Below are 17,349 nucleotides of genomic sequence, written 5' to 3'. Positions count from 1 at the left end.
ATTTTCCTGTGTGAATACTGGTGAAAAATATTCATTTAGTGCCTCCCCTATCTCTTCAGGATCCACACACAACTTCCCACTACTGTCCCTGACTGGCCCTAATCTTGCCCTATGAATCTTTGAGTCCTGACATACCCATAGAAAGCTTTAGGGTTCTCCTTGATCCTACCTGCCAAAGTCTTCTCATGTCCTCTTCTAGCTCTTCATAACTCTCTCTTTAGCTCCTTCCTGGCTACTTGTTCCATATTGTCCCTGGCTGCTGCTCCAGCTCCAAAACCTGAGCTTCCAGGAGCTGCAGCTGAAGACACTGCCTGCACAAATGTAGACCCAGACATGTTACCAACTTCCCACATGGAACGAAATGAGCACACCATGGCTTGGAGCTCTCCTGTCTTTCTCCCTTTATATTAAGCTGTCTGAAGACCTTTGATGTCAGATTATATCTGATCCTTGAGGAGCCCTTCTTCACTGCTCCTCATTACTACCAGACTATCAGCCACAAAAAAGACCTCTGAAACTATAAGTGATAAAAAGTATTAAACACTTGTCCAGCCTTACTCACTACTTACCAATCATCTCTTTCCCTACCACTGTAAAAGGGATAGATTACTCTCTGAAGATCTAAAAGTTAGAAAGTGAAGAGAAAAAACAAAAAGCACCTCTTTTCCCTTATACTGAATTCCCAGTCAGCTCCAAGTTCACTCTGGCTGCATCTCATTCATAATGAAGTCTCATCCACAGTGCACAAAGTTCACTGAAGTTGGGCTGCCTCGCGTGTTTTATGTTCTGCATGTTTTTACATACTGAAGGTGACCAAATTCCACACTCTAATTTCCCCACTGAAATTATTCAGGAGAATGACGGTCAAAGTGTATTGTAAATTTTCAAAAATGTTGTAAAATGATCAATGCTCAGAAAGTATGGAGTAAATTTTCAGCTCAGTGCCTGGGCAGCAATCTGGCAGAGAGAACAGTTTGTACATTGAACAAATTATCTTATTTCCATGTTCTTAAAACTTATCTATTTTACTGATTTCAACAAAATGCAAAGCTTATCTAATCCCTTTCAAAATTTGACTTACCTTTTTTTGATTTGATAGATTTCCTCCAAAGTGTTGAGAAAATCCCATCAGTCCAGTCATTGGTTGCAGGATCCAGTCTCCCAAACATTTGTGGAGCAGTGATAGCTTTAGGATTCATGCGCATCTCCCGATGAGGAGCTCCACATTCAGTCAGTGATTGCATCAGGATGCGAATGACACAAGTCTTTCCAGAACCACTAGGACCCAAAGTCATCAATCCATGACGAACTCGGGCGGTTTCAAACAGCTGAAAATAGGTCAAATAGAACAGGATTGTGAAACCCCACAGTGGAAAGTCTGGTGAAATGGGTTTTGATCTCATTAGGAAGGCCTCTGAGAGGCAGTCTTGGCCAGAATTCCCTAACTGTTAATGCCCTGCTGCTGTTGCTATAGAGGATGGAGTGTGGCGACTAGGGGATTTTCACAGTAACTTCATTGCAGCATTAGTGTAAGCCTACTTGTGACACTAATGAATAAAATAAAACAAAACTAACTAAAATTAAACTGAAGAATTAGGCACTCAGCCAAATCTCCATTCACTGCAGCAGGATGAGAAAAATCCTTCTAGCATGAGCAGCTGGAGAACCCCAACCCTTATACAGATATAATTCACAGAATGCCTTCATCAAGATCTAGCCCATGTACAGTGAACCTTTCTCCTCTATCTTGACCCTTTTCTTTAATATCCAAAGCAATTTTTTGTCTCAGTACAAAAAAGTCATCCTCCTCCAAGTCATCTATCATTTGTCCTTTAGTTCTGCTTTCGCTGAGCACTGACCTTTGTTCTTCCATTAACACTGTTATAAAGTGGATATTGTTCCACCCTCTGAGAACTAACACTGAAGCACCCAAAGAGGAGCACTTTGCCTTATAATCTGTAAAAAGTGAGTGTGAAGTGGTGTGACCTGCTCTTCTAGTGGTTAAATACAAAATAAATCCCTGACACATTCTCTAAAATCAAAATATAACTATTTATGAACAAATTAACTAAAGTATTAACAAACCAAATAAGTTCTTTCTCACTGTTAACTATTCTCAAATAAAACAAAATTCCAACGGAATGCTACTCCAATAAATACAATTCCCACTCATTAACAACAATAGAATTTAGTCACTCTCTAAATTATAATCAGGTTTTGTGCCTTCTGGAAAATTCTGGGACTTCTTTGTTGATTCTTCTGTCTGGAACTTCTTTCCTCTTTATTAGCATTGCTATCTAGATGGTGCTTTGAGCTGAGAGCTGTGATCTGCCGCAGATCCTTTTTGTCCTACTGCACCCTTCTTTTCTACCTCTGATGACATATCAATATTTCCCACAACAGGATTGGTCTTAGGTTGTCAAAACCATCAGATTTAAACTTCATGGGTTCTTGGTATCTAAGCACCTGGTTCAAATTGATTGGCTAAAGTGAAAAGCTTGTTTGTTGTCTTGTTAAAAACGGAGAGAGACAAAAGAGTCCAGGGGGGCAATTTTTTTCACACAGTGGGTGATAAGCTGCCAGAGTTAGTAACAGAGGAAAGTAAACTTTGTTTTTTAAAAACCATTTAGACAATTACAAGGATAAGAGGGATATGGTCCAAATACAGGCAACTGGGACTTGCTTAATGCGAAAGACTGGGCGGATGGACAAGTTGGACTGAAGGGCCTGTTTCCATGCTTTAATCCTTAATGATTTGTCCTCCTTAGTAAAAAGAAGTTGGCAGGACATTTGATGGATGTGCTCAAAAGCTTAAGTGGTATGGACAGAGTAGATAAACATTGTTCCCAATGGGGCAAAACCTTTTATGCAACAATTGATTGGGATTTGCAACATGTTGCCTCATACTGTGGCAGGTGCAGATTCAACATGGCTTTCAAAAGAGTCTTAATTCCCTGAAGATAAGTTTTTCAGAACTGCTGAGAAAAGGTGGGGAAGTGGATCAATCTCAGCTGCTCTAGCATAAAAACGGCTGGCCAAATGGTCTCCTTCTGTGCTGTATCAATTCTATGATTTTATACTGTCCTTAAGTCAGATGCTTGTATTGCAAATTAACAAGTGAGAGAAATTAAGGCAACTTTTCATTGACTATTGTTATTATGCAGTAAGATATCTCAGTACAATTGTGATAATTTTGCACTAAAGTAACACCACACTATTCACATTTCAAGAATATTGTGCTGTTTCTAAATGTTTACAAAACAATTTGTAAATGATACGAAATGTTAAAAGCACATCAAAGAAAATTAGGGATAGACAAAAATGTTACCCTTATCAGTGACTCTCACATCTCATGAAAGATTTTAACAAGATGAAAATATATATGCGATATGCGTATAATTAAATAATTCATTGTGTCCACCTGAACCAGTTTGAGATTCCAAGGCGGGTGGTTGACTAGTCCTTCTATTTCCACCTGGTTAGCTACAGCTGCCTGCAGTTCGACATAGGTGCTGCTATCCAACTGTATTCCAGGGAACAGATCACTAATCAGGCTTAGGAAAAGGGGTTCATCTTCATCCACCTGTTAATAAAATGTAAACTGTGATTTGTATATTCTAATTCTGCAAAACATATAAAAATGTCAATCGACCAATGACTTTATTACAACTGCAGCTTGACAGAATTTTCACCTGCCATTTTGCTGAGCACAAGATGAGCTCAATTTTCTTCCTTCTATGTCATCCATCCACCAGGCCACCTCTTTGACCCATCCATGTGTTCAAAACCTTGAGCCTTTCAAACTACCACCCAATCATTAAAGACCACAAGAACAAGGAGCAGGAGTAGGCCAGCTGGGCCCTCGAGCCTGCTCCACTATTCAATAAGTTCATGGCTGATCTTTTTGTGGACTCAGCTCCACTTATCCACCTGCTCACCATAACCCTTAATTCCTTTACTGTTCAAAAATTTATCTATCCTTGCCTTAAAAACATTCAATGAGGTAGCCTCAACTGCTTCACTGGGCAGGGAATTCCACAGAATCACAGCCAATTGGGTGAAGAATTTCCTCCTCAATTCAGTCCTAAGTCTGCTTCCCCTTATTTTGAGGCCATGCCCCCTCGTTCTAGTTTCACCTGCCAGTGGAAACAACTTCCCTGCATCTATCTTATCTATTCCCTTCATAATCTTCTATGTTTTTATAAGATCTCCCCTCATTCTTCTGAATTCCAATGAGTATAGCCCCAGTCTACTCAGTCTCCCCTCATTAAGCCAACCCTTTCAACTTCGGAATCAACCTGGTGAATCTCCTCTGCCTGACCTCCAGTGCCAGTATATCCTTTCTCAAGTAAGGAGACCAAAACTGTACATAGTACTCCAGGTGTGGCCTCACCAGCACCTTATACAGCTGCAATATGACCTCGCTGTTTTTAAACTCCATCCCTCTAGCAAAGGACAAAATTCCATTTCACTTCTTAATCACCTGCTGCACCTGCAAACCAACTCCTTGTGATTCCTGCACAAGGACATCCAGGTCCCTCTGCACAGCAGCATGCTGCATTTTTTTCCCATTTAAATAATAGTCCATTTTGCTGTTATTCCTATCAAAATGGATGACCTCACATTTACCACATTGTACTCCATCTGTCAGACCTTTGCCCACTCACTTAGACTATCTATATCCCTTTGCAGACTTTCAGTATCCTTTGCACACTTTGCTCTGCCACTCATTTTAGTGTCATCTGCAAATTTTGACACACTACACTTGGTCCCCAATTCTACATCCTCTGTGTAAATCGTAAACAATTGCAGTCCCAACACTGATCCCTGAGGCACATCACTAGTCACTGATCACCAACCAGAAAAATTCCCATTTACCCCCACTCTTTACTTTCTGTTAGTTAACCAATCCACTATCTATGCTAATACATTACCTGTAACACTGTGCACATTTACCTTATGCAGCAATCTTTGGTGCGGCACCTTGTCAAATGCCTTCTGGAAATCCAGATACACCAATTCTATAAGTTCTCCATTGTCCACTGCACGTGTAATGTTCTCAAAGAATTCCAGCAAATTAGTCAAACATGATCTTCCCTTCATGAATCCATGCTGCGTCTTACCAATGGTTAACCTTTTCCTTCCTTGAATGTGTTGTTGCCTCCCACTGCATGACCACAAAATCCTGCTGCAATGCCACTATGCTGTTGTTCAGATGAGTGAGAGTGCGCCTGTTGGTTTTCAAAGTGTGATCTACAGATGTTTGATGGTGCAGAAAGGTTGCCCAATCCATGGGCTGTGCCACACCAAACATCTGATCTTGCCAACCTAAAAATGACCAATACTGTTTTCTGCTAACTAGCCAATCTTCGATTAATGTCAATATGTTACCTCTTATACCATGAGTTTTTATTTTCCACGATAACCTTTGGTGTGGCAACTTATGAAGTGCCTTCTGGAAATCTAAGTACAGAAGATCCCGTGATTCCCTTTTATCTACAGGACATATGACTTCTTCAAAGAACTCCAATAATTTGGGTAAACATAAATTTTCCTTTGTCAATACAATGTTAACTTTGCCCAGTTACTTTGAGTTTGTCTAAGTGCCCTGCTATAGCATCTTTAATAATTTTCCTGCCTCCAGTGCCATCACATCCTTCTTCAAGTAAGGAAACCAAAACTGGACGCAATACTCCAGTCGTGGTCTCACCAATGCCTTATCAAATTATAACAACACCTCTTTACTTTTAAAATATAGTCCCTTTGCAATAAATGTCAAGATTCCATTTGCCATTCTTGTTTTATGCTGCACCTGCATACCCACTTTGAGATTCATGCACAAGGACACCCAGATGCTTCTGCAATGACACATTGAATTTACTTCCCATTTAAATAATAATTTGCCATTTGACAACCTCACAATTATTCACATTAAACTCCATTTGCCAGATTCTGGCCTATTCTCCTAGCCTGTCAATATCCATCTGTAAACTCTTTGGCTGGGATTCTCCCAAAAAAGATTAAGTGCAGAAAAATGGGTGAACTTCCTGCCTGTTTTTTCGGCATACTTTCCTAAATGAATCTGACATTCTGTGCAGCACAATGAAGGAATCCTTCGAAGGATTCATGCAGGAAAGTGAGAGGCTGGTAGCAAGCTGCTGAGCAGGCTACTGCACATGCACCACATCGGGAGCAGAGGGGCCAGGAGGCCAGCGGCTGGGAGGGGAAGGCCAGCAATCAAGTTAGGGTTTAGGAATAAACAAGAAGCTGGTGGTCGGGAGGCTGGCAATGGGGGAGGCCAATGCACATGTATCAATCTCCCCAGTGTTATTGATACATGTGCATTGGCCTCCCCCATCGCCAGCCTCCCGACCACCAGCTTCTTGTTTATTCCCAAACCCCAACTTGATTGCTGGCCTTCCCCTCCCAGCCGCTAGCCTCCTGGCCCCTCTGCTTCCGATTATTGGCTTACTGGACACCCACCAGGCCAGCCCGATCTCCCCCCCATCTATGGCCAATCCCAATGCTTCCCCCAGCCCGATCTACCCCGCTTCCCCCTCCAGTGGCAGCTCCAGCTATGTTTTAATGACCAGCCCCAATTGCCCTCCTCCCTCCCTCTCACCGAACCCAGTCCAGAGTGGCAGCGAATCCCTTCCCACCATCGATCATTGCCACTAATAGGCCCCAGTAATCCCCACCTCCTCTGGACATGCCCCCTTAGCACTGCCTGGTGCTCCTTGGGCACTGCCAGAATATCAGGCTGGAACTGCCAGGCTGGCACTGCCCAAGGTGCAACCTCCCTGCCTCGACCATTGGGGGCCCCAATGGCCTCTGTCCCCACCAGTGGGGTGAGGATGTCTGTTTCCTATTAGTTGGAATCAGTTGTAAACCCCTTTGGGAACCTCTTTGGGCAAGGGTGGAGATGCTAGTGGGCCAGAGACTACCATCCTGGGCTTGCTAATCATATTGATATTCGGATCTCAATATGCTAATCATTATGACAACTTCTGGCATGGAGTTGATTGCTCTAAAAAGAAAGGCCTGGGAGACTCACAAACAAATCCCTCTAAAGACCCCACTCCTTTGCCTCCTGGTCCACAACGCTACTCGAGTAGTGCAGCGAGCTGGGAGAATTCTGGCCTTTATCTCCTCATCACAGCCTGCTTTCCCACCTATTTTAGTGTCATCTGTGAATGTTGCTATGTTACAATCTGTGCCTATCCTTCCCGTCTACACAGATTGTGAATAGTTGAGGTCCAAGAACTGAACCCTGCAGCAGCCCATCAGTTACAGTTCACCATCCAGAGAAGGACACATTTATTCTGATCCTCTGTTTTCTGTCAGTCAACCAATTCTCTCTCCAAGCCAATATTCTACCCCCAAGCCCCTGGGATATTACTAACCTGAATATTAACTCATCATTGTAAAGGATTCTGATATATTTTATACTTTTTGTCAAATGCCTTCTGGGAGTCTGGAGGAATATTTTAGGAACTTTCATCATTAATTGACTTTAATAGCCAATATTGACTGGTTTAGATTCATTGAAAGTATCCCGATTTCATTCTGTTTTCGTTTACCACTTTCCTTAATTTGCATGCATGTTCTTATATCTAACACCAAAGATTATTACCCTTGAGGTTCTGCTTTTAATTTAAAGACCCCGTAATTAATTAGCATAATTAAGAACCCCATGCACCCTGGACATTCACCCTTCCACCTTCTACTGTCGGGAAAAAGATACAAAGGTCTGAGGCCACGTACCAACCGACTCAAGAACAGCCTCTTCCCTGCTGCTTTCAGACTTTTGAATGGACTTATGTTGCATTAAGTTGATCTTTCTCTACACCCTAGCTATGAATGTAAGACTATATTCTGCACTCTTGCATTTCCTTCTCTATGAATGGTATGTTTTGTCTGTGTGGCATGCAAGAAACAATACTTTCCACTGTATGTTAATACATGTGACAATAATAAATCAAATCAAATTAATTTAGAGCCAATAAGTGACAATTTTTCCATGACATGAGTTTTTTTGCCTTTCTTGATTATCTACCACCTTCAGCCTGATCAGTCCTCTGAAATCTATATGGAAAAAAATCACAGCTATTTTAACATTTAAAACAAATGGATGATGACTCTCCCTTTTACTCACCAGCTTAGACAGATTCATATCTCTCAATACTCTCATGACAATTGTTTGCTCACTGTCTTCTGGCCTTGCTCTCTTCTGAGCTCCCAATGTTCTCAATACAGAAAGAATGTTTCTCAAGCCAAAGTCATAATGAACCTAACAACAGTTGATTTACCAAGGATTAAAATTATTAATTTAACAATTCTTTAAAGGAAGATGTCCACTGCAGTTTTCAATCAAAAGCATTCTCTCATCATAAAAGTTCTGGGTGGATTTTCATGGTTCCAATTGGGCCTGAAAAAAAGCTGGATTGGGAAAAAAGGTCATGTCTCTACATCAACTATTGGCTTTTTCTGCCAGGGGAGGCATCACATCATGAAGAACACAAACATCAGCACTGGGGAAAGTGGGTTTGTACTGTTGGAATGGATTTCACCTACACCATTGTGCACCTCGGGAAGTAGAGAGGGTTTTAAACCAAATAGAGGTGGGGGGTTGGGGGGGGAGGGGTTGAGTATGGCAGGAAAGGGCAGTGACTGCAAAAGAATATGGCAGCAATTTACAACAAATCCTGAATTAAGGGCTCTGTATCTGAATGCTCACAGTGTTTGCAATAAAGCAGATGAATTGTCAGCTCACATCGAAATTCATACCTATCACCATTACAGATAGCCATTACAGAGAATGCTCAAGGAAACCAGAGCAGAGTCTTGAAGGGTATGGAACGTGCAGGAAGGACAGGAAACTGAGAAAAGTTGGTGGAATACTTCTGTTAATTAAATAAGGCATTAGTATTCTGGTGAGAGATTACCTTAGTTCTAAAGATCAAGGTACAACCCAAATATTTCCAGCTGTTTGTGCCAGCGGGATCTTCTGGTTACAGTTGTGCAGTGCTATTTTCACTGAACTAATAACCAGAGATCCAGGGTAATTCTTTGGGGACCCAGGTTAAAATCTCACCATGGTAGGTGATGAAATTTAAATTGAATAGATGTTTAGAATTAAAAGTCTAACAATAACCACGGAGCCATTGTTGATTGTTGTAAAAACCCATCTGGTTCACTAATATCTATAGGGAAGAAAATCTGCTATCCTTGTCTGGCATACATGTGACTCCAGATCCATTGCAATATGGATCTTCAGATCCATATTGCAATGGATCCATATTCTAACTGGTCTCTGGAATGAATCCATATTCTAACTGGTCTCTGGAATGGCCGAGTTCAAGGGTAGTTAAGGATGGGCAGTAAATGCTGGGCCTGCCAGTGACACCCACATCCTGTGAATGAAGAGAAAAATAACACAGGGGACATGCATTTCACCCAGCAGCCAGAAATCCTGGGTGTTCCACTCAGAACAATCTGAGATTATACAGTCGCTCAGAATCTTCTGACTTTGCCTGCACCCACTCCATCAGCACAAGCCACCAAGAATTTTTTTTTCCCTGAGCAGGAGATATTAATCAGCCATAGGCCTTCTGGACCTTGGGCATCAGTGATGTGAAGATAGCGGCATTAGACTTGGGTGGATGCAGTAAGAAGTCTGGCAACACCAGGTTAAGTTCCAACAGGTTTATTTGGAATCATGAGCTTTTGGTGTGCTACTCCTTCAATGTGTTTGTGAAACCTACCTCTCCACTCACCTGATGAAAGAGCAGTGCGCCGAAAGTTTGTGATTCCAAACAAACCTTTTGGACTTGAACCAGGTGCTCTTAGACCTCTTATTGGGCACCAGAAAATGGCAGTCAGCAAGCTGCCTTCACATCTGCTGCTGGTGTTGGGGTTGTGCACTAAGGTGTAGTGATTGAGTTAGAAAAATTAAGAAATTTTCATGTAACCTCTAGTTCACAGGTGTGCTATCACTAAATAAATTGAATGTTGATGGGGGAACATATGGGAACTTTCAAGCTACGGTGAAAAGCCATTTATGCACATTCAAATATACTGAAACGATGGGAAATCAGGGGTGGGATTCACCCAAAAATATTCTAAGCGTCAAATTCACGTAAAACTTGGAGTAAATCACACTTTTTTTTAATCAGTGGTAGTTTCAAAATGAATCTTCCACACAATGTGCAATGCAGAGTGCAATAGCATGATTCACTCCAAAATTCAATGGGCAGGCCTATTCCCGCTGGAAAGGCTGGCAGCATTATGCTGATGTGGGTATGCCGGCGTTGGACTGGCGTAAACACAGTAAAAAGTTTGACAACACCAGGTTTTAGTCCAACCGATTTATTTGATAATACTCACAAGCTTTCGAGGGGACTGCCTCTTCGTCAGGTGAATGGCCAGAACTCTCCACTCACCTGACGAAGAGGCAGTCCCCTCGAAAGCTTGTGAGTATTATCAAATAAATCGGTTGGACTAAAACCTGGTGTTGTCAGACTTTTTACAGCATTATGCTGAGCCAGTCACAACTTCTTGTAGATCTATTGGCACCGAGATTAGCGCAAGGGCAGCGACCCCTGTCTGCTGGCCTCCTGATTGCTGGTTAGCTCGATCGCTAGCCAGTCCTGTGACCCTTGCAAAGCTGGCCCTGTGACACTCCCACAGTCCAGTCGGCATTCTCCCGGACATGTCCAGGCCAGCCTCAACACCATACCCACCCTACCCTGCCTTGATCTCCCACCCCACGGACCTGCCCCACAAATTCACAGGTTTGAGTAGTCTCAAACCACCCCCAACAGTGCCAACCCTCTCCCCTCCTGCTGTAGCAATGACCGTCTCTCCCCGCCCCACCCACCCAGCAGGCTGTATCTCTCACCCTAATGGGCAGCACTGATCATTCGCCTTCTTTCCTCCCCCACCCGATCATGATTGCAGAGTGCCAGCTGGACTCCTCCCCATACAGATCACCCCCCCTCAGGCACCCTTCCCCCCATCAAGCCCCCATTAGGCCTAAAGCCCCTTGGCCAGTGCCAGGGGGCCTAGGCTGGAACTGCAAAGGTGGCAATTCCTAGGAGGCACCCCCTCAGCACTTGATCCCCTGGGGAGTCTTGATTGCCCCTCTTTAACTCCAACTCCCTGTTACTGGGGTGCTACTGTAAACCCCACTGGAGTGAAATACCCCTGGGGGGGGGGGGGGGGGGGGTGCTTACAGAGTCCATAGTTTTCAGTCCCGAGCCCGCTAATTATATTTAAACTATATTAAAATCAGTGTCTGCATATATGATGCAGCTCCAAGCTGATTTCCCCCACAGAGCTGACAGCATGGGCAGTGGGAGATGATCTCGGCCACCACTAGAGTTTCCCGGCCCACTGTGCTAAAAAGCCAGCAGAATGGGAGAATCCCCCCCACTTTCCCCCCCACCCCGCCCCCGCCCCAGGGACATGCTGCCACTAACTGGGTGGTAAAACTTTCATTTTGAGACTGTTATACAAGTTTCTTGCACCTATACAAAGTGCAAGTGACGATACTGAAGATTTTAAGAAACGTATTTTAATCATGTTTCTTTGTAGGTTTTTCAAGCAGCTTGAAGCATTTTATTGGCACCGTTTTGTCTGTAACTGTGTCATGTGTTGTTACTCAGGCAGTATAAATTACATCAGCCAAAATTTTACACCCCCCTCACCCCCCAACACCACCACGGAATCGGAGCAGATGATAGATGGACAACCTCAGGCAGGACTTTACAACTTTAGAACATAGAACATTACAGTGCAGTACGGGCCCTTTGACCCTCGATGTTGCACCAACCAGTGGAACCAATCTAATGACCCTCAAACCTAAACTATTCCAATGTTATCCATATGCCTATTCACTGACCATTTGAACGCCCTTAAAGTTGGTGAGTCCACAACTGCTGCAAAGAACCTACCTCTGACATCCATCCTTTAATTACCACCCCTTAATTTAAAGCTATGTCCCCTTGTGTTAGCCATCTCCATCCAAGGAAAAAGGCTCTCACTGTCCACCCTATCTAACCCTCTGATCATCTTATATGCCTCAATTAGGTCACCTCTTAACCTTTTTCTCTCCAACGAAAATAACCTTAAGTCCCTCAGCCTTTCCTCATAAGACCTTCCCACCATACCAGGCAACATCCTGGTAAACCTCCTCTGCACCCTTTCCAATGCCTCCACATCCTTCTTATAATGCGGCGACCAGAACTGTACGCAATACTCCAAATGCGGCCGCACCAGAGTTTTGTACAGTTGTAACATAACCACACGGCTCCGAAATTCAATCCCTCTACCAATAAAAGCTAACACACCGTACGCCTTCTTAACAACCTTATCAACCTGGGTGCCAGCTTTCAGGGATTTATGCACATGTACACCGAGATCTCTCTGCTTGTCAACACTACTAAGAGTCCTTCCATTAGTCCTATATTCTGTACTCCTGTTACTCTTACCAAAGTGAATCACCTCACACTTGTCCGCATTAAACTCCATTTGCCACCTCTCAGCCCAGCTCTGCAGCTTATCCATGTCCCTCTGCAAACTGTAACATCCATCCTCACTGTCTACAACTCCTCCAACTTTGGTGTTGTTGGCAAATTTACTAACCCATCCTTCTACACTCTCATCTAGGTCATTTATAAAAATGACAAACAGCAGTGGCCCCAAAACAGATCCCTGAGGTACACCACTTGTAACTGAACTCCAGGTTGCATATTTCCCATCAACCACCACCCTCTGTCTTCTATCAGCTAGCCAATTCCTGATCCAAACTGCTAAATCACCCTCAATCCCATGCATCTGTATTTTCTGCAGTAGCCTACCATGGGAAACTTATCAAACGCTTTGCTAAAATCCATATACACCACGTCAACTGCCTTACCCTGTTCAACTCTTTTGTCACCTTTTCAAAAAACTAGACAAGGTTTGTGAGGCACAACCTACCTTTCACAAAACCATGTTGACTATCCCTAATCAATTTATTTCTCTCTAGATGATTATAAATCCTATCCCTTATAATTCTTTCCAAAACTTTGCCCACCACAGAAGTAAGGCTCACTGGTCTATAATTCCCAGGATGGTCTCTACTCCCCTTCTTGAACAACGGGACAACATTTGCTATCCAAACTTTGGGACGAGCAAGGCCATAACATCCCACCCAATATATTTATTTTTAATCTAGCCTAATGCAGTGTCTTCGGATTTTAAGGTCCTTTGGGGATTGCTGTGTGGAGCCAGATAAGGTGACACTTGTGGATCGTTTTTTTTTCACAGAAACAACAACCAATTTTTTCATTTCTGTTTGGTTGCTGTTAGAAACTGGTGGAAGAAGGCAGTGTGTTTCTCTCTCCTTCTCTCTCCAGAGGCTTTTTGGAAAGTTCCAAGCCTCAGAGATTTAATCCAATTTTCTAATATTCATTTCAAAGATCATTGACATTTATTTTTCTCTTCATATTTCGTTTCATTTTAAGACAGCTAAATTAATTGATTAAAAAATGTAACATACATTCTGCTAAAAATGTCATTAGAATTTTGAAGATGGACATTTTTCTAGATGTGAAAATAAAATTTTTCATTCATTCAAGGAATCAATGTTTCAATTTTAATCTGGCTGTGTTACATACCTGCTTAGTAAGTTGCTCTTCACAGAGCTTGTAAAGTACAAAGAATTTCTGAGCTAGCAGCACATTTTCCAAAAATCCAACACTTGCAAGCTTAACCCTTATAATGATCTGAAAGAGATTAAATGAATTTTAGCAAGAAACAGTCTTCAACTTGAAATGGTGCTCGAATGTCGATAAAGAGTGTGATCTTACCAGCTCACTGCACTGATCGATCAGTGGGGTGAGCCAAGAACATAGCTTTGGAGGCTGAATATCTGATTCATGCTGGACACAAATCAGATTGCTATCCTCCTGGCCCCTTTTCACGAGGGAGAATGGGTTCCTGCCAAGAAAGGGCATGAAGCCTTTTAAAATAAAAATGACGGGAGTTAAAAGGACTTATCTAGTTTGGCATGCTGCTTCCTTTCCTCCCGGATGTTTCCATCCTTCAGGTGAGACCTCACATCGGTGAGAATTACTACTGCTCTGCAGTAGTGGAGATCAGGTGCCATGGCCATGCCAGGGTGATCGGAGGCCACTGTAGCCCCTCGTGGTTGGCGGCAAGGCCTGACAGTGCCATCCGGCATCCTGGCAGTGGCTGGTTGAGAACTATAAGTGAGCCAGGGGCCTGTGGGGGCCTATGACTGGGGTATGCACAATGATGGGGGTGGGTTATACAGGGGGAAGCTCTGTAAAGGGGAGGTGGTCAGCAGGAGGATGCTCTACAAAGGGGGGTGGTTAGCAAAGGGAGATTTTCAGTGGGTGGTTGTGCAGTGGGGTAGCGGGGGTGGGTGGGTGGGTGCATGCAGTGACCACGGTGGCGACTCCTTGGGAAGGTCCTGATGCCCAGATGCCAGCAACCCATGTTGGTGTTGGGGGGTAACAATGCCACCAATGATGTGGGCTCTCTGATGTCTGGGGATATGGGAGGACAAAGCAGTCCACCAATTCATTAGAAGATCAGGCACCCTGCAAAATTGTGCACAAATGCTCTGAAGATGGCATGATTAGACTTTGCCCCATCCCTGTTGGGGCAAAGCTCCCAACTATCAGAAAAACTGTCAGAGTGCTGGATGATTATAAACAACTGTGGGGAAAATTCATCTCTCTCTCTCCTCTTGTACTCACCACCACATAGCCTTGTGGGCTCCAATCTTATTCACCTTGCCCTCACTTCAGTATAGGTCTAAATGTTGTCATCAAAACTAACATCAAAATTACCAAATGAACAATCTCAGCTTTAACAGGAAAGTGACCATTTTCCTTTCTGGATATTACTCTTTGTATTCTGGATATTATCTTTTGTGTGTTTTTGCCTGTCTTAGAGTTCTTACAAGGCGCTTCTCCAGTAGCCACAGACAGTGACATCGCTGGCAGCTTTTAGCTAGCTGGCCCAGACTAATGCCATCCAGGCTGAGATAGAACAGGTGGCATTTCAGCCCCCCAGGCCAAACACCCCTTGAGGTCCCTGTCAAGTCAGTGGAAATAGAATATTCATTTGAGCAGACCCTTTTGAAGTACACTCTGACAAAAAGGAGATGTCAACTTTGCCAGGGGTGGGGGTTGGTTCAAGCCAGCCCAGCTGTGTACTCAGCCCCAACATATGCACACAGCTTTGATTTGAAGTTGCTGAAGCTTTCCAGCAAGTACCTTCCCCATTCCAGTGGAACCCTTTGGCATTGAACAAGTCCATTGTTCACTACCTTGAAAAAGACTTCCATTGACAGGTCAATCGATTTCTATTATCCTACAGCCACCTGTGTTTATTTTCATTTCCCTTCATGCTTGAATGCACCTCAAGTACCCCATTGATCATAACCACAATGTTGACAGAGTCTAAGCCTGCTTTATAAACTGTGATTTCTTCAAAAGGATTGTGGTTTGCAAAAGAGGAATGCATCTCAAGTGTTCCTAGCTGCAATGGTTATAAACATCCAGTCACTAATGGGCAGGTTAGGTCAATTATTCAGCAGCCATTAGGTTTTAGTTCCTGCTTTCTCAACACAATGTTTGCAACATTAAAATTAAATTTAATTTGCAACGTTAGAATTAAAAATTTGGATCAGAGTCCATGCAATTTCCTCCCTTGCCTCCCACAACAGCCTAGGACACTATTAAATCGGACCGAGAGATTTGCCCACTTTTAAGACCACCAATACCTCTAATATCTTGTCACTCCCTATGATAATTTTCTCTAGAGCCTCATAGTCTCTCTCCCCAAGTTCCATTACTACCTCCTCATTCTCATGCGTGAAGATAGATGTGAACTATTTGTTTGACACCCTATCAATGTCCTCCCACATATCCACCCACAGATTTCTCCCTTGATCCCTAATGAACAAAGAACAAAGAACAAAAACAGCCCAGGAAACAGGCCCTTCGGTCCAACGAGCCCGCGCCGCCATTTTAACATTACCAGTCCCCCCTCCACCCATGACCCTTATCTATGCTTATGGTGTTCCACATTGAGGGAAAACTAATTTAGGGACAATTTATTACCTCCAATCAGCCTAATGGCACATCTTTGGGGTGTGGGAGGAAACCGGAGCACCCAGAGAAAACCCACGCAAGTACGGGGAGAATGCGCAAACTCCCACAGACACCGGCCCAAATCCATGTGTCTGCACAGCAAACAGTGATAGTCACTGAGCTGTCGTGTTGCCCAACATCTGGTCCAGTTTAAGCGTACACAAACAACATGAAGTACTAGGCTATTCTCGAACATCCAAGAGCAGCCCTTGTACGACCCATCGCATGTATGCCCCTCGTTGGACAACAAGGCGGACCGACTTAAAACCTGTGAATTAAGAGAAAAACATTAGTATCATTCCACATCCTTATACATTACCAGGGATGTCCCAATGCTAATGAACCTTATTTAAAACAATCTCCTATATCTTTCCATCTCCAACCCACTCATGTGGGGACATGAATATAGCTGAGGAGGACATTGGGTTGCAGGGGTGTAAAATAGACAGTATTACGGTTGATAAAGAGGATGTGCTGGAAATTCTTGAGGGGCTGAAAATAGATAAGTCCCCTGGTCCGGATGGGATCTACCCTAGGATTCTCTGGGAGGCTAGAGAGGTGATTGCAGAGCCTCTGGCTCAGATCTTCAGGTCGTCATTGGTCTCTGGTGTAGTCCCGGAGGATTGGAGGATAGCGAATGTTGTCCCATTGTTTAAGAAGGGGAACAGAGACTTTGCCGGGAATTATAGACCGGTGAGTCTTACTTCTGTTGTGGGCAAGGTTTTAGAAAAAATTATTAGGGATAGGATTTATAGTTATTTGGAGTGTAATGAATTGATTAGAAATAGTCAGCATGGTTTTGTAGCGGGTAGGTCGTGCCTTACTAACCTTATTGAGTTTTTTGAGAAGGTGACCAAAGAGGTGGATGGGGGTAAGGCAGTTGACGTGGTATACATGGATTTTAGTAAGGCGTTCGATAAGGTTCACCATGGTAGGCTTCTGCAGAAAATGCAGATGTATGGGATTGTGGGTAATCTAGGAAGTTGGATCAGGAATTGGCTATCAGATAGGAGACAGAGGGTGGTGGTGGATGGTAAATATTCATCATGGAGTGCAGTTACGAGTGGTGTGCCTCAGGGATCTGTTTTGGGGCCACTGTTGTTTGTAATTTTTATTAATGATCTGGATGAGGGTATAGTTGGGTGGATTAGTAAATTTGCTGATGACACCAAAATTGGAG

At 43.4% G+C, this 17,349-nt stretch overlaps 1 protein-coding gene across 1 annotated transcript in view; it reads right to left on the bottom strand.

Annotated features, from left to right (window-relative positions):
- The window catches only part of LOC145345623 (dynein axonemal heavy chain 8-like), a 1,557,438-nt gene that overhangs the window by 580,448 nt on the left and 959,641 nt on the right, over positions 1 to 17,349 (bottom strand). Inside the window, exons 49-52 of the mRNA XM_080193457.1 lie at positions 13,662 to 13,769; positions 8,156 to 8,290; positions 3,422 to 3,583; positions 1,082 to 1,328 (exon numbers count right to left, since the gene is read on the bottom strand). Of these exons, the coding sequence (XP_080049583.1) occupies positions 1,082 to 1,328; positions 3,422 to 3,583; positions 8,156 to 8,290; positions 13,662 to 13,769 (652 nt within the window). The remainder of the gene's footprint in view (positions 1 to 1,081; positions 1,329 to 3,421; positions 3,584 to 8,155; positions 8,291 to 13,661; positions 13,770 to 17,349) is intronic.

This window comes from Carcharhinus amblyrhynchos, chromosome 7 (genome assembly GCF_965287045.1).
Source record: "Carcharhinus amblyrhynchos chromosome 7, sCarAmb.v2.hapA, whole genome shotgun sequence".
NCBI classification, from domain to species: domain Eukaryota; kingdom Metazoa; phylum Chordata; class Chondrichthyes; order Carcharhiniformes; family Carcharhinidae; genus Carcharhinus; species Carcharhinus amblyrhynchos.
This window is presented reverse-complemented; position numbering and strand designations above follow the sequence as displayed.